Raw genomic sequence first — 18,373 nt, forward strand, 5'->3', positions numbered from 1 at the left:
AGACAAATCTCTCAGAACTGCTCTTAAAGAACGTCAGATGAGGTATCTGCTACATTTATTTTTGTTACTTAAAGGTAAATTATGTAAACTGAAATATGAACTCACAGACCAAGGGTCTTAACAAAAAATTAATAAGTAAGTGAATAGTTATTTATGAGTGTACAGTAATCTTTTCAAAAGGCTGGCTATTCTTTAACTCTTATTACCATTAACAAGTTGTCAAGTTGACTCCGACTCATGGTGACCTCATGTGTGTCAAAGTGGAACTGTGTTCCACAGAGTTTTCAATGGCTGATTTTTGGGGAAGGAGATAACCAGCCCTTTCTTCCAAGGCACCTCTGGGTGGACTCGAACCTCCGATATATCAGTTAACAGCTATGCGCTTTAACTGTTTGCATGACCCAATGACTTCTAACTCTTGTTAAAACACCCGCTGTCATCGAGTCTATTCTAACTCATAGCGATCCTATAGGACAGAGTAGAACTCTGCCACAGGGTTTCTAAGGAGCTGCGGGTGGATTCAAACTGCAAACCTTTTAGTTAGCCGCTGAGCTCCTAACTACTACGCCACCGTCCAGGTCAAAAGCAAAGCCCTACTTTCTAAGTGGGGCACCTTTGTGCACTGCCCAAATTTGGGCTACGACAAGAGAGCAGCCGGTGTGACTGCATCAGAGGTTGGGTTTATATAAGAGACACATGGTAGGAAAATGAAGTCAGCTGCTTTGGCCCAGAGAAATGGGATGAGCACCTGGGCCACAGCAAGGCAGGCTGCAAAAAAAAAGCCTCAAACCTCAGTGACCACACTAGGACCACAAACTAATACAGGTAATGTTCAGGTCAAAAAGCAATGCTGTCTCTGCTCTCTAAAATACAAGAGGGAGCCATGTGTCAAGGATGCCTATTCACTGAGACCAAAGCCAGTCCAAGGGTAGGTAATCCATGCTCCCCTAAGTGCCCACCCCAGGTTCCCCTGAAGAAGGGCCAGGGGAATTCAACTCCTGTACCCTTGGAATTGGAATTCAGAAAACTCAATTCCTGTTGCCAGCTCATTTCAGAGACGGAAGGAAGTTGAAGCGGGAAAACGTTCTGCTTTGCAACTCCCGAGTTGGCATCAGTAGTAAAATTAGTAATTGTTGAACAAAATCTGCAGGCACAAGCACAATTTTGCCAGTATCTAATAATAAATATTAGTTGCAGATAGTATGTTGTTGTTGTTGTCAGGTGCCGTCAAATCGGTTCTGACTCATAGCGACCCTATACACAACAGAATGAAACACTGCACGATCCTGCGCCATCCTTACAATCGTTGTTATGCTTGAGCTCATTGTTGCAGCCACTGTGTCAACCCACCTCGGTGAGGGTCTTCCTCTTTCCTGCTGACCCTGTACTCTGCCAAGCATGATGTCCTTCTCCAGGGACTGATCCCTCCTGACAACATGTCCAAAGTATGGAAGATGCAGTCTTGCCATCCTTGCTTCTAAGGAGCATTCTGGTTGGACTTCTTCTAAGACAGGTTTATTCGTTCTTTCGGCATTTCATGGTATATTCAATATGCTTCACCAACACCACAATTCAAAGGCATCAACTCTTCTTCGGTCTTCCTTAATCATTGTCCGGCTTTCACATGCATATGATGCGATTGAAAATACCATGGCTTGGATCAGGCATACCTTAGTCTTCAGGGTCACATCTTTGCTCTTCAACACTTTGAAGAGGTCCTTTGCAGCAGATTTACCCAATGCAATGCGTCTTTTGATTTCTTGACTGCAGCTTCCATGGCTGTTGATTGTGGATCCAAGTAAAATGAAATCCTTGACTTCAATCTTTTCTCTGTTTCTCATGATGTTGTTCATTGGTCCAGTTGTGAGGATTTTTGTTTTCTTTATGTTGAGGTGTAATCCGTACTGAAGGCTGTGGTCTTTGATCCTCATTAGTAAGTGCTTCAAGTCCTCTTCACTTTCAGCAAGCAAGGTTGTGTCATCTGCATAACGCAGGTTGTTAACGAGTGTTCCACCAATCCTGATGCCCCATTCTTCTTCATGTAGTCAGTCCAGCTTCTCGGATTATTTGTTCAGCATAAAGACTAAACAGGTATGGTGAAAGAACACAACCCTGACACACACCTTTCCTGACTTTAAACCAATCAGTACCCCCTTGTTCTGTCTGAACAACTGCCTCTTGATCTATGTAAAGGTTCCTCATGAGCACAATTAAGTGTTCTGGAATTCCCGTTCTTTGCGACGTTACCCATAGTTTGTTATGATCCACACAGTCAAACGCCTTTGCATAATCAATAAAACACAAGTAAACATCCTTCTGTTATTCTCTGCTTTCAGCCAGTATCCATCTGACATCAGCAAATGATATCCCTGGTTCCACGTCCTCTTCTGAAACCGGCCTGAATTTCTGGCAGTTCCCTGTCAATATACTGCTGTAGCCGTTTTTGAATGATCTTCAGCAAAATTTTGCTTGCGTCTGATAATAATGATATTGTTCTATAATTTCCACGTTCGGTTGGATCACCTGTCTTGGGAATAGGCATAAATATGGATCTCTTCCAATCAGTTGGCCAGGAAGCTGTCTTCCATATTTCTTGGCATAGAGGAGTGAGCACCTCCAGCGCTGCATCTGTTTGTTGAAACATCTCAATTGATATTCCATCAATTCCTGGAGCCTTGTTTTTTGCCAATGCCGTCAGAGCAGCTTGGACTTCTTCCTTCAGTACCATCAGTTCCTGATCATATGCCACCTTTTGAAATGGTTGAATATCGACTAATTCTTTTTGGTATAATGACTCTGTATGTTCCTTCCATCTTCTTTTGATGCTTCTTGCATCATTTAATATTTTCCCAATGGAATTCTTCACTATTGTAACTCGAGGCTTCAATTTTTTCTTCAGTTCTTTCAGCTTGAGAAATGTCGAGCGTGTTCTTCCCTTTTGGTTTTCCATCTCCAGCTTTTTGCACATGTCATTATAATACTTTGTCTTCTCGAGAGGCCCTTTGAAATCTTCTGTTCAGTTCTTCATCAATTCTTCCTTTTGCTTTAGCTGCTTGATGCTCAAGAGCAAGTTTCAGAGTCTCCTCTGACATTCACCTTGGTTTTTTCTTTCTTTCCTGTCTTTTCAGTGACCTCTTGCTTTCTTTATGGATGATGTCCTTGATGTCATTCCACAACTCGTCTGGTCTTCGGACACTAGTGTTCAACGCGTCAAACCTATTCTTGAGACGGTCTCTAAATTCAGGTGAGATATAACTCAAGGTCATATTTTGGCTCTCGTGGACTTGCTCTGATTTTCTTCAGTTTCAGCTTGAACTTGCATATGAGCAATTGATGGTCTGTTCCACAGTCGGCCCCTGGCCCTGTTCTGACCGATGATATTGAGCTTTTCCATCATCTCTTTCCACAGATGTAGTCAATTTGATTTCTGTGTGTTCCATCTGGCGAGGTCCATGTGTATAAAAAAAAAAAAAAATAGTCGCCGTTTATGTTGGTGAAACAAGGTATTTGCAATGAAGAAGTTGTTTAAAAAAAAAAAAAAAGAAGGTATTTGCAATGAAGAAGTCCTTAGTCTTGCAAAATTCTATCATTCAATCTCCAGCATTGTTTCTATCACCAAGGCCATAGTTTCCAACTACTGATCCTTCTTCTTTGTTTCCAACTTTAGCATTCCAATCACCAGTAATTATCAATGCATCTTGATTGCATGTTTGATCAATTTCAGACTGCAGCAGCTGATAAAAATCTTCTATTTCTTCATCTTTGGCCCTAGTGGTTGGTGAGTAAATTTGATTAATAGTCGTATTAACTGTATGGATATTATCCTATCACTGACAGCGTTGTACTTCAGAATAGATCTTGAAACATTCTTTTTGACAATGAATGCAACACCATTCCTCTTCGAGTTGTCATTCTCAGGATAGGAGACTATATGATTGTCTGATTCAAAATGGCCGATACCAGTCCATTTCAGCTCACTAATGCCTAGGATATCGATGTTTATGCATTCCATTTCATTTTTGATGATTTCCAATTTTCCTAGATTCATACTTCGTACATTCCAGGTTTTGATTAATAGATGTTTGCAGCTGTTTCTTCTCATTTTGAGTCACGCCACATCAGCAAATGAAGGTCCCGAAAGCTTGACTCCATCCACGTCATTAAGGTCGACTCTACTTTGAGGAGGCAGCTCTTCCCCAGTCATCTTTTGAGTGCCTTCCAACCTGGGGGGCTCATCTTCCAGCACTATATCAGACAATGTTCCACTGCTATTCATAAGGTTTTCACCGGCTAATGCTTTTCAGAAGTAGACTGCCAGGTCCTTCTTCCTAGTCTGTCTTAGTCTGGAAGCTCAGCTGAAACCTGTCCTCCATGGGTGACCCTGCTGATATTTGAATACCAGTGGCATAGCTTCCAGCATCACAGCAACACACAAGCCCCCACAGTATGACAAACTGACAGACACGTGGGGGCAGGTAGTATAACTGGTTAAGTGCTATGGCTGCTAACCAAAAGGCCAACAGTTCAAATCCACCAGGCACTCCTTGGAAACTCTATGGGGCAGTTCTACTCTGTCCTATAGGGTCGCTATGGGTCAGAATCGACTCGACGGCAGTGGGCTGACCACTTACTGGGGACTTTGACATGTTTCATCTACAAGATAGGTATTACCCCCATTTTACAGATGAGAAAACTGATCCAGATTGGTTAAATCCCCAATACTGTGCAGCCAGAAACTAATTAAACTAGAATTTAAACCCAAGATTGACTGATTCCAAAGCCCATACTATTTTTATTAGATCCGTGTACTTGAAAAAGCCACCACCCAATTCCATGAAGGAGGATACAAAGCTATTCTCCATCTCTATCAGGCCTATTAAGAAACAAACAAAAGACAATTAATTGGGAATACAGCATGGAAGGTTGTGGTTAGCCCCAGGATAGATTTCCTTGATAACCAAGAGTCCAATATATCATGACTGATTTTGTTCAACATTGTGTAAACCCAGCTCCAAGTAAAGCAATACATATTTGTTGAATCACTGGCTGGCTAGATGGCTGGCTAGCTGGATAGATTAATGAATGAATATCCATTCTATCCACTGTTCCCTTCTCTGGATAACTTTTTTTTTCTTTAATGAAGCAAGTACTTTTGGATCACATAACTAATCTGATTGGTCTGACTGCCTTCTGAACCCAAAATGCTAAAAACTGCTTGTCCAACATTTTACATGCTCTTTGCCCAATTTAGAAGGGTCCCCTTCCCTAGTCTATCCAGATCCCATAATCTTCAAGGCCTCAAATATTCCCATGAAGCCTTTGCCAACTACTAGAACCCCCATTATTCCCCTCCTCTGCTTTGAATTCCCACAGTTCTTTGAATTCGTTTAGTGTTTCATAAAAGGTGTTAATCTTGACTCCCCAAATGGCCCTCTTGGGGAAGGGCTATTTCTTCTTTTATCTAATTATATTGTGTTCTGCCAAATGTGTCCACAAAACACTAGTTGTATATGATGTAATAATTTTTCACAAATAAGAGCATTCTATGATAAAATAAGTTTGGGAAATATCTGGTTAAACAGAGGTAGACGAGTCCCTTTACTATAGGACTTCTCAGAGTCTTTAATATACTAACGTGCATTCGATCTCTTAACATCTCTCAACTACTAGATCCCAGAGACCTGAAAACAGCCAAAGCTCCTATTCTTGACAAGACACTCTGGCAAAAACTGGTCGATAACACGCTCCATCATTGCTGGTTGACTGGTGATTCTCTCTGCTGCCTAAAATGGCTTAGATAATCATTAGTCCGGAAGGTAGGGAGATGGATTCACAGACCCTGCATTCTAGAAATTCTGTTTGTTTGTTTTTTAGAATATCCTCTGAGTGACTCGATGGTACAGAGAGAGGGCTCCATTTAAGAAATAAGCTTATTTTTTGCAGGTCAGCCATAAATACCAAGTAAAGAAGCAAGCTATCGGAATAGCTTTGTGATTTCAATGGCAATAATGAAAGGACAAGGAAAGAAAAAAGGAGAAGCTGGCAGTTTTGCAGGGGAGACAAGATAGCTTCATGGAGAACAGTCAAGATATTAGGATGTGCTAGGCTGAGCACAGTCAAGGCCCCAAATGTAGAGTAAGGAGAGCTATGTCAGGACTGTTATTAACAAGCACCTTACTGAGCATCCAAACTCTGCTAACTCCTGTTTTCACAAATGTGGCATCTAAGGTCCAACACCATTGATTAACAGGAGCCACTTGACCCCTTGTCCAATAAATATCCCAGGGAAAGGAAAAAGGATGAGCCAATCCAAGCCTGGAGCGGTGAGGCCTAGGTGTCCGGAGGCTCTGAAGGGGTTGTGACGAGCTCTCCTTCTTAGTTGTTACTCTATCTACCATTATATTGATGTTAGAAACCCCGGGTGGTGCAAACTGTTAACATGCCCAGCTGTTAACCGAAAGAAGAGCACAATCTAAGTCAGTCTGATTAAAGAATGCTGTCTCTTTGAGCTTCTATGAGACAGACCACCCAAAGGCAGCCTTTCATTCAACCAATGAGTGAGTAGGTTCCAAGGACTTCCTGAGTGGCTGTGATGGAGAGCAGAGTGGGAGGGGGGAGAAGAGATACTTCTTGACCACAGGACATTTTCTTCGGGTTGGGAAAAAAGACTGACTCCCAACCAAACCAAACCCGTTGCCATCAAGTAGATTCTGACTCATAGCAACAGACACTTGGACTTGAACTGCCAGCCTTCTGGTTAGCAACCGTATCCTTAACCACTGTACCACAGGGCTCTGTAAACTAAAAAATAAGTACAGAGATAACATTTCAGGAGAACAAAAGCAATATCAAAGACTTTTTTTTCCTCAGTCATTAATTACAGATTTTGTCCACCATGATTTTTCTAAACTCTTCATGAACCTGATTACACTTTTACTCTGATCTACTTCTTGGGGTCAACATGTTTGTTTTACTTCTTGGGGTCAGGAGCTCAAAGAGTTTACTCCTTGCTGACAAATAAAGGTGTCTTTTCATTAGCTTAAAACTACGTTTCTCTGAGACTTCAAGGTGAGGTAGAGGCGCTGGGAGGGGTCAGGGAGGGGAGGCTCATTCCAGCACTTGGATTTGGTGACAGGCTCCTGTTTCCACTTTTCCCGTCTCAGGCACGATTCTTAAAGAGCTCAATCACATTGCCCCTGGAGTTTTAATTCTGTTTAGATGTTGGTGAGCTACAATGGCAACAGTATGTTCCTGTTCTCTCGGTTCCCCCAGCACAGTACAGACTTTTGGCCACTTCGTGTGGTTTCTCCCAGAAAACTAAATTTCAAGCAGGTGCAGCCCTGCTGATTAGCATTATAATAGACCGTAATTACTTAACAAGCCCATATATGCCCAGTGGAACTTGCAGAGAAATATAATGTTTTGCCAAGTGTAGCTTTTATTTATGTAAAATACTGCAGGCCTGCTCTGGAGTTCTTTTAGCCTCAGTGAAACTCCTGGAAGCTTTGTCTCGTGAGCTTCAATGAGCCCCCTGAGCTCAGGCCCCAGGATTGCAAATTTCATTTCTTGTTGCTGCCAACTACATAGGGTTTTGTATCTAAAATAAGGGGGGCGGGGGCAGGTCTTGTGATTACCTTAGGAGAATTTCAACTCGATTATAAACTCTGCAAACTGGCCACGGCACCTTGCACAGGCACCCTGCACCCGTGGGGGGCCAAAATTCCTACTTCTAGAAACTTCAGACTTGATTGCATCTAGTGCATCAAACAGAAGTAATAGAGCATTTTTTTTTCTAAAAAACGTCTTCAGGGATCTCATAGAGTTTTATAAAATAAAACATTGTTTTCTTCTCCTCCCTTCTTTCAGCTGCATAGCAGGATTCTTTCAGGAATTCACTCAATTGTTTACCACCCGGGCCTTCCCAACTGGATTTCATACTCCCTGGAGGCAAAAGCTACACCATACACAACTTTTGTTTTCTCGAACGCCCAATACCTACACGGTGCTAGATCACAGTAGGTGCTAGGGGAAGACATACTTGCTTAATTCACTTCATGCATTCATTCAACAATGTGGCAGGCACTGTGTGGGAAGCCAAGAATAGAGCGGGTGAGCAGACAAAAATTCCTGCATTCACAGAGCTTCTGTCTGGTGTTAGATAATAAACAAGATAAAGAAGAATATAAAGTACACGAGATAGAGATAAGAGCTAAGGAGCAAAAATAAACCAGGAAAGGAGCATAATAAGTGTCAAGGAAGAAGGTGAAATTTTAGACAGAATAGCCAGAAAAGGCCTTACTGAGAATGTAACGTTTGAGTCAAGACTTGAGCCCTGAGGCTCTCTGGGGAGGGAACTGTTTCAGTCATCTAGTGCTGCTATAACAGAAATACCACAAGTGGACGGCTTTACCAAACAGAAATTCATTTTCTCACAGTTTAAAAAATCCATTGCTGTGAAGTCAATTCCAATTCATGACAACCCCATAGGACAGAGTAGAATGGCCCCATAGGGTTTCCAGTCAGTGGCTGGTGGATTTGAACTGCTGACCTTTTGGTTATCAGCCAAGCTCTTAACCACTGCACCACCACAGCTCCTTTCATAGTTTAGGAGGCAAACTCAGGGTGCTGGCTCAAGGGGAAGGCTTTCTCTCTCTGTCACTGTGGAAAAAGTACCTTGTCTCTTCTGACTATCTGCTCCTGGGTGATCTGCATGTCTTGGCATCTCTCTTACCCCATCTCTGCTCTGCTTGCTTGTTTAATCTCTTTTATATCTCAAAAGAGATTGACTCAAAATACACCCTACACTAATCCTACCTCATTAACATAACAAAAACAACCCATTCCCAAATGGGATTATAGCCACAGGCATACCCACTGCTGTCCAGTGGATTCCAACTTATAGGCACGGGTGCAGAGGTTAGGAATTACAATACATATTTTTGGGAGGAGGTTAGGGGGAACACAATTCAATCCATAACGAGAATATTCTAGAAAGATGGACTAGCAAGTTCAAAAAGACTGAGGCAGAAGCATGGTGAGTATGTGTAAGACATGTCGGGTGTGCCAATATGGCTGAAGAGGCATGAACAAGGTGAAAAACAGGTGACAGGGTGATGCGTTTGAAGGGTCACAACAGCAGGCCTGACCATGTTAGGCCTTGTACGTTATGGCAGAGACTTAACTGTTTTACCTTTGAGGGGTTCGTAAGCAAAACGACATGATCTTATTTACGATATGCCTCTGGCTGCTGTGATAAGAACAGAATGAAGTTGGGGCAAGGTGGAACCAGTCAGGAGGTTGTTGAAACAATCCAGGTGTGAAACAACGGTGACTGGGGCCAGTCTGGTGTCAGCAGAGGTACTGAAAAGTATTCGGTTTGGAATCTATTTTGAAGGCAGACAACAGAGTCTGCTGCTGGATTAGATATGGGGGCTGTGAGAATGAGACGTGTCAACAGTGGTTTCTCAAGATTTTTGGCCTGAGCAATCAGAAGGATGAAGGTGCCATTTCTTGAGACAGTGAGAATTATGGGTGGCATATTGGGTAGGGGAGAAAATCAGGTGTACAATTCTGGACATATTGAGTTTGAATGTCCTGCGAGTGGACATGACAAGGACGCAGGAGCATGTACGAGTTCTGGGGTTCAAGGGCAAGTATGGGCTGGCATTAGGAATTCAGAGTCACCAGCATCGAAATGCACTGAAAGTCATGAAACTGGATGGAACTGGTTTAGTAATATCAAAATACCAGCTTTCAAATATCCCCTTTTCCAATTACTATCAGCTTTAATAAGTAATTAACCTTTGGCTCCAGTGGCCACAATTCCTAGACTTTCTGAAACGATGTTTCAAGTAATTGTATAATTTTCAAAAAGGCCATTTGTTAAAAGCATAACTAAATTTATTTTTAGGCTGTAAGACTTTTCGTAAAAATACATTCACAAATCAGGGAGAAAAATATCTTTCACTGAACCATATGTTCGGATTTAGGGTTCTAAAACTATGAGCATGCACACATAACTCTTCAAATATTAATAAAATTGCTAATATGTACACATTGTGGCTAGGGTCTATGCTAGGAGATTTACGTAAATTCCCTTATTTTATCCTCACAACATCCTGAAATGGTAAAAACTATTATAGTCCCATTGTCAAAAAAAACAGGTGCCATCAAGTCGATTCCGACTCATAACAACAAGAAGAGGATCCCTGGTGATACAGTGGTTAAAACACTTGGCTGCTAACCTTAACATCAGTGGGTCAAACCCAACAGCTGCTCTGTGGAAGAAAGATGTGGCAGTCTGCTTCCGTAAAGACTGCAGCTTTGGAAACTCTATGGGACAGTTGTCCTCTGTCCTACAGGGTTACTATGCGTCAGAGTGGCTTTAAGTCAACAGGTTTGGGTTTTTGGCATAGGACAGAATAGAATTGCCCCATAGGGTTTCCAACGCTATAATAGGGTCTCTATGAGTCAGAATCAACTGGACAGCAATGGGTTTGGTTTGGTTTGGTTTTCTATTTATAGGGGCAGACTCCCACATCTTTCTCCCGGGTTCCCAATTTACAGGTGAATAGGCTTACAGAGCTTAAGTCACAGGCCCAAAGTTACAGAGCTAGAAAAGTGGCAGAGGTGTCCTGTACTTAGAGTTCACTGATTCCAGGGCGAGGGGCCCACTGAGGCACTAGGGAACTGGGCATCTCAGGTATTTGCTAAGTCTGCCACTGGTCAAAGATACCAAGAAGACGCAACATGGCAGGCAAGGCTTGACTGCTCATGAGGGCCCCAGAGACTATGTCAGGCCCTCTGGGGCAAGAGCTAACCCTGAGGGTAGTGATCAAATAGCCAGGTACGTACCATGGGCGGCAATGTTTAATTAGATAGTAAGTATTACAGCAGTAGAAAAAAGGGAGAGATCTGTGTGAACCTCAGCTGTGGGGCCACAAAGTCTGGGTGTAGGCGCTGGCCTCGTTAGCTATTCCCAGTCCTGATCCTTTGCAGACCCTCTCACCTCACTCCATTTAAATGATGGTGCAGGTTCTCAGAGCTCTCTAAGGTTTACCTGCAAGTGTCTGGAAGACAGAGAAATGCCCTTGAGCAGCGTATACCAACCCCTGGTCAGCCCGCCGTCAGAATTAGGCTCAGCAGGGGTGGTGTTTAGCCCCTACAAATGTTCCCAGGTTCCACCTAGGGTGTCAGAATCCCCCCGCCAGCCCCCACTCACCTCCGTATATGCATTGTAAGAATCACCCCAAATGATTCTGGTAGGCCCAGAGCCTACCTTCTGAAGAGGGGAATGGGGTAGGAGGGAGTTATCTGCAAATGCTCTCCTTAAAAAAAAAAAAAAAAGGAAATAGGAAACACAAACACACCTAGCGTCCCATTCCTTGCCAAAGAAGACCTCCAGACTGAAGAAAAATATTTTGGAGACTCTGAAAAACTGGTCTTGCGTAACATTCAATCAACTGGGTAAAAACCCTCTCTAGCACCAGCCTCAGGCTATGTTTAGAGGATATAAGATGATAACTGTAGTAGTTAAACATTCCTTCAATGTTAGACCAGTTGAAGATGAGTCCTTTCCAACTCAGGTGGACCCCATGTGTGTCAATGCTGAACTGTGCTCCATAGAGTTTTCAATGGCTGATTTTTTGGAAGTAGATTTCCAGGCCTTTCTTCCATGGTGCCTCTAGGTAGGTTTGAACAGCCAACCTTTATGTCAGTAGTGGAGCCCTTAACTATTTCTGCTACCCAGGAACTTCAGTGTCCCCTCCCCCAATAAGCCCATTATTATTATAGGAAGGTACTTTTGCTATCATCCACTTTGGAAAGACGATGAAACAAAAACACAGAAAGGTTAAGAAGCTTACTTGGGGTCACAAAACTGGTAGGGGCAGAGACAGGATTCAAACTCCAAGCAACTGGGCCCCAAAGCTATGTCCTTAACGGCTCTGCTGAGACCCGTTGCCATCGAGTCAATTCCGACTCATAGAAATCCTATAAACCAAAACCCAAACCTATTGTCTTGGAGTCAATTCCAACAGTAGAACTGCCCCGTAGAGTTTCCAAGGAGCGCCTAGTAGATTTGAACTGTCAACCTTTTGGTTAGCAGCTATAGCACTTAACCACTACGCCACCAGCGTTTCCAAAAATCCTATAGGACAAAGCAAAACTCCCCCGTAGGGTTTCCAAGCCTGTAAATCTTCACAGAAGCAGACTGCCACTTCTTTCCCCCGCAGAGCTGTTGGTGGGTTCAAACCACCAACCTTTCGGTTAGTAGCCGAGGACTCAACTACTGTGCCACCAGGGCTCCTTGGCCCTGCTGAATCACCTTTCAAAAGACGACATTCTGCTATTACCACTGTGTTACAAGCTTCTTCTACAGGATGAAGCAAGGGAGTGATACAAACCAAAGATCTCTTTAGAAGTAGTGGAGGAGGAGCAAGAAGGGGCTGAGTTCAGTATATAGACTATTGAGGAAGCGCAGTTAAGAATTTGGCCACTAATCAAAAAGCCTGCAGTTTGAATCCACCAGGTGTTCCCTGGAAACCCTATGAGGCGGTTCTACTTTGTCCTATAGGGTTGCTATGAGTCGGAACCAAGTGGATGGCAATGGGTTTGGTTGTTTGTTTGTTTGTTTTACAGGGCAAAATCGAGCTGTAACCTGCATGCCAGCCCTCCGCCTGCTCTGTTCTCCCCATGTGACCTAAATGCCAACGCAACTCCATCCAATATTTTCAGCCTCTGGTTCTAACATAAATCCCAATATTTCTACTTTATGCAATTAGCCTTATAAATCTCACTTTAAGGATTTTAAAGGACCACAGTCATTACTATAAAATTTCAGGATATTCTATGTCCTAAAGCTTGATACATTAATTATCTGGCCTCCCCCCCACACCCCGAGTTTCTATTCTATCCCAGTGTTCCGCAAAGCACGGTCTGATCAGAATCATGAGGACAGCTTGTGAAAATGTGGATTTCTAACACTAACCCCGAACCCCAGAATTAAAAGCTCTGAAGGACCTAAGGGTCTGTATTTTTAACACCTTCCCCTAGGGATTCTTGGAAAACCCAGCTATCGCGATGTTATCTAATGGGATTCGCTTCAAGCCCAAGCGAAATCTCTGCGCTCTGTAACGAGCTTTCTCGAAAGCAACTCCCTTGTCATCGCAACTGAAACGTCTCTCATCTGGAGAATGACTATCTCAGGAAGGCTTTTAAACATTCTATAATCTAGCTCAGCTTTCTAAACTTTCTCCTCCTCCAGAGTTTCCAAAGTGTGGCCCCCATATCACTCATGATTTTAAGAGGTACCTGGGACAAACTTCTTTTCTCTTTCAGAGGCTGTATGCTTATTTTAATGCCAATGAAGGCCAATTATAACTACGAGATCTGAACCCATGGTTTCATGAATATTGGGGCTCAAGAGGAGAGTAAGTGGAAACATAAAAAGAGTAATTTTTAAAAAAATATATTAAATAAATGATAGCACAGGTGGTACACAGATAAAAGTCCACACAGATACAGCAGAGGCTTAAATTGGGGAAACCTTGTCCTGGTCCTTCCTAAGGGGTACCTTCAGTTTCAGCTATGCTTGTCCGTTCTCTAACCCCAACCACAGGCTTTCTCTACCTTTATTCTGGCTCTGTTCATGCCTAGAATGTTGCTTCCTCTTCTCAATAACTGGAGCCTTGGTGGCGCAATGGTTAAGAGCTTGGCTGCTAACCAAAAACATCAGCAGTTCGAATCCACCAGCCGCTCCGTGCTCACTATGAGTCGGAATCAACTGGATGGCAACATTTTTTTTTCCTTTTTCTAGATAACTATTTAAATATTACCCAACATTTCAAGCCCAGTTGAGGTCTTGCCTCCTCGCTGGTACTCTTCTGGATTCCTCCTAGTCTCCCAGCATACTCCCTTTCTGAATACTTTTAACATACTGATGGTACCACTTATTTGGAATCGATTTGCTACTTAAATGTTTATATGCGTCTGCTGAGTGTCATTTCCTAGTGAAATGGAAGCGCCCTGGGATCAGTGCAGGGCCTCTTTTCCTCTGATTACCTACAGCCCTAAGCCTCTCTGGTTGGATCTGAGCACTCAGTGAAGACCTGTGGATTCAACATGGAGTTGGGTTACAGATCCCGTAGCCACGAGAGGAGCGGCTGTTTCATGCCTTTCCCAGCTCGGAGCTTCAGGCCAGAGCTCTTAACCACACCTGAGAAAGGATGGATCTTCACCACTACCAAGTAAGGAGCACAGAGGCGTGAGCTCCGGAAATTCTACCCATAGGTGTGATTTTGGGGTGAACCCCGGCTGGTGAAAAGGGGAAAAGTGACCTTAGTCAGTCCAGTTGCAACTTCTGGGCCACTCACTTCTGCTGATGCATCCCTTTCTTCAGTCTTGAGATGCCAGAGTGGCTACAACATCCTCTAGTGAAAAGAATGTTGGATGAGCGGTCAGGACCAGCTCCACTACTTGCCTTTGGGCTTCTCTGTATCTCAAATTTTTCAATCCGTCCGATAACTGTCATACCTAAGTCACACTTATTATAAGGCAGTTCGGCTGCTAACCAAAAAAGGTCGGCAGTTAGAATCCACTGGCTGCTCCTTGGAAACCCTGTGGGGCAGTTCTACTCTGTCCTAGAGGGTCACTATGAGTCAGAATCAACTCAACAGCAGTGGGTTTGGTATTTTTGTTTTTTAAATAAGGCAAAAGAGATAATGATTTTGAAAGACAATAAAAACATCACAAAAACGGCCCATAAATCTACAGGAGGAGCAGAGTGGGAGGCCAAAGAGGCTCTGTTCTCCACTGGGCAGGTGGTGGACAATAGGAGGTACAGGCCTTCCTTCCAACCCCCCTTTGCTTGTCATGTGGCTATGGGTACCCACCTAGCTTCTCTGGGACCCAATTTCCTTATCTCTTAAACTTGCCTCTGGACTACTGGTCTAGGACCAAGTCCAACAGGAAATTTCGGAGCCTTAAATGATGGTAGCCAAGCACGCAGTACCCACTGCAAACTTCAATAAAAGTGCTGAAGGGTGGGCATAGTGCCCTGGTCCACCCGGGGTTTGGGTGGGCCACAGTGAATCATCACCAGACACTGGGACACTCTCCCGCCAACCAAGATCTACTGTAGGAATAAAAGCAGACCTGCGCTCATCCTCTCTGCTCCCAGCCTGCTGCCCAAGCCCCTGCGTCTGCAAGTACAGCAGAAGGCCCCGTGTCCTTACTCCCAGAGTTACAGGTTTTCCTTCTTGCACTTATTCTATGAAAAACAAAATAAAACAAACAAAAAGGAATAAAAGTTCAAAATCACAGGTTTTTAGTATTAAGGTCTGGCTCTGAAATTAGTTATCCCTTCTGCTCCCCATCAGATAGGTACAGCTTATAACAATAAAGGACTTTAAAGGCCATGTGTTTAAAAAAAAAAAAAAAAAACGGGGAATGTGTGCAAACCCTGGTGGGGGGAAGGAGGGGAGGTGAGGGCCACTGTGAAATGGAGTGCAATGCCACTGTGTTCTTTGGGATTCCATAAAGGTCTGCCTGCTTCCCGAAGTGGAAGGCACAATTCTTTTAGGGATGTACCCATGTGGCTTGTTGGGGCTTCCTGGTTAAGCACTGTAACCATGGTTTCAGGCAAGTACATACATTACATCCCTGATATAGAGAGACTAGCCTTTTCCTATTTTCTCCTAAATCTCTATCTCCTTGAAAAAAAATGTTAAGGTCTTATGCCAAAGGTGATTCGTGTGCAGCCTCTGGCACCTGGGACATTGATGGGAGGATGAAAGTTTTGGGGTTTTTTTGTTTTGTTTTGTTTCCTTAATTAGAAGCGGATTCCTCTACATCTCCCCCTTAGGATCCTTTATCTCTCTGTAGAAGCCAAAGGACCCTGGAAACATGCACACCCATAGCCACATCTGCTCGTCACAGAAACAAGCAAGAAACCTGCAAGTAACAGCAAATCCATTTCTGAATTTAACACCTTCCCTCCAAGAAAAGCTAAAACTAGCTTGCTTCTCCCTGCTTCTCCAGGGTGCCAAGGCTGACGGCATTTGGCTGATAGTACGTTGACAGAGGCCTGTTTCCAATTCCTAATATTTTGACAAGGTAATCAATTAACTCAGTCTCAGGCTTAGGATAATATCTCATTGCACGTGATCTTGAAAATCAATACAGGGCAATAGTATAACTCTAAATAAGATTCATCCTACTGACTTCCAATGACCCACAAGCAAAACCATTTTTAAAATACATCATTCATTCTGGATGGATGGGAAACGAACTCGGCTGATGTTTCAGGGACCCTCGAGGGGACATCCCGGAGAACACATTTTTCTTCCTGTATGTCAGAAGATGAGCCAACTGCTATGCAGTAGAATAGAAACAAGCAAGCTTCCTCCCCGGAGAAAAAAATAAAGCAGCTCCTTACTCGGCTACGCAGGACAAAGCCAGGACGTGCAAGAAGCCTTCAGCCTAAGGCTCCACGTGCCTCTCCAAGGACGCAGGGACCCACCCACACACAATCACACCCCGCCAGCCCACCACGCGCCTACGTAAAGCGCGGGGTCCTGGACCAGCCGATCCTTCAGCACCAACGAGCCCGGGCTCTCCCAGCTCGTGAGACCCCTGCAGCATCCAACGGGAGGGGGCGGAGGGGGCAAAGGGCAGTATCCTCTTTGCAAGTCTCAGTTTCCTTGCCCCAATACCTACTTCTTCCCAACTACGAGGTGGAGTGTGCCTCACCAGGGAAACAGACTTACATACATACACACTCATACCCCAGGCGGCATTAAATCCCCGTGCCCCACGACCAAAGGCAAGGCCAGCGCTTCTTCTACCGGGATCCCACAGCCGGGATCTCACACCCTGGGCTCCTGGCCAGGAGGCACTCCGACTCACCCAGTCCTCGAAGTGGCGGCTCCCGTTCTGCAGCAGCTCCTCGAACTGGATGGTGCAGTTGGCCACGAAGTCGTCGTAGCCAATGGGGGCATCGTGGAAGACGGCCAGCTCGATTTTGCGCCCATTGCACACGTCGGTGACAAACTCGTCGTGCCAGGCCGGGCTGTTGGTCTTCTGCTTGGTGGCCGTTTGGCCGATGCGCGAGTCGTCCACGTTGAGGGCGATGTAGGGGTCCAGAAGGAAAGTCTGCGGCCGGGGTCCCACCGCATGGCGCAGCGACCAAGCTGTGGGCTTCAAGCTCACAGCCTCGCAGATTTTAATTTTAAGAAGGCCATTGAACACTACCATGGTCGGGGCGGGGAGTGGGGCCGGGGTCACTCCGTCTGCCCCGAGGGCAGGAATGAAGAACCGCCCGCCCGGTTCTCCAAGGCAGCGGGACCCCTGGGTCCCCTCTTGCCCCACCCCACGCACTCCCTACACCTTGTAGTGTTGCGCCCTGGCGCGGGCGATTCTCAGTGAGTGCATGTATTTATTTCCTCGCCCGGCTCCTAACGGAAAACAGGGAGGGGGGGAGAGCTGTGGGACGTCCGTGTTTGGTGCAAGTCTCTCCCCCCCTACCACCAGCAGCACCTCCAGAAGAGAAGGAGACTAGCTGTCCGCGCCGCTGCAAGCCGCCGGGGCTGCCTCCGCCTGGCTGGCTCTCTGGGTCCGCGCTGCGGGAAGCGGGCGCCGCGCCCGGCGCTTACCTACCTTTCCGAAACATAATCCCCGGGAAATTTCGACTCCCGGAAGGGGGGCGCACGGTGGGATGGGGCGGAGATGAGAACCGGGGGCGCAGAATTCAACCCGGATCCTCTTCGCACACCCAGCGCCTGCCTCTGACCGCGCGGGGCGGGGGATGGACCAAGGGATGTTCAGTCTATCCGGAGGGATGCATGTCGAGAGGAAACGGTCCTCCACGGAGACAAATTTTTAAAAATCCACAAGCCGCACGCCTGGCCCCGCCGCCGCCTCCACGGCGAGGCAGCGCCGCGCCGCAGTCGGCGATCGGGAGGCGCCAAGAGCTCGGAATCTCACATCCGCGCGGGCTGGGGAGCCGGGGTGGCCGCCGCTCGGGCTCCGGGCGCAGGCCGGCACCGGGCGGTGCGCAGCGCGGCGGCGGGGCCGGGACTGCGACTCGGCGCGGCCCCACCTCCGCGGCGCCGGCGCCCGCCCGCTGCGCTGCCCGCGTCCCGGCTCTCCGCTCCCGCTCGCTTGCCGCCCGCTGCCCGCCCGCCGCTCTCCCCCTCAGGCTTCTCCCTCGGTCGGTGTGTGAGCGAGTCTCCCTCCCTCCCTCTAATGCAGGAAATGCGCAAAAGACGTCAGTGTGTGTGTGTGTGCGTGTGTGTGTGTATGTGTGTGTATGTGTGTGTGTATGTGTGTGAGTGCGCGCGCGCGCGCGCGCGGGTGCGCGCGGCAGTGTTTAGGG

The 18,373-nt window shown here is 45.7% G+C and overlaps 1 protein-coding gene across 1 annotated transcript in view; it reads right to left on the minus strand.

The window, feature by feature from the left end:
- The window catches only part of PRKCE (protein kinase C epsilon), a 625,949-nt gene extending 607,863 nt beyond the window's left edge, over positions 1–18,086 (minus strand). The window contains exon 1 of the mRNA XM_049870334.1: positions 16,906–18,086. Within this exon, the coding sequence (XP_049726291.1) occupies positions 16,906–17,253 (348 nt within the window). The 5' untranslated portion in view covers positions 17,254–18,086. The remainder of the gene's footprint in view (positions 1–16,905) is intronic.
- Between the last annotated feature and the right edge of the window lie 287 nt (positions 18,087–18,373).

The sequence above is a fragment of the Elephas maximus genome, chromosome 26, assembly GCF_024166365.1.
Source record: "Elephas maximus indicus isolate mEleMax1 chromosome 26, mEleMax1 primary haplotype, whole genome shotgun sequence".
In the NCBI taxonomy this organism is placed as follows: domain Eukaryota; kingdom Metazoa; phylum Chordata; class Mammalia; order Proboscidea; family Elephantidae; genus Elephas; species Elephas maximus.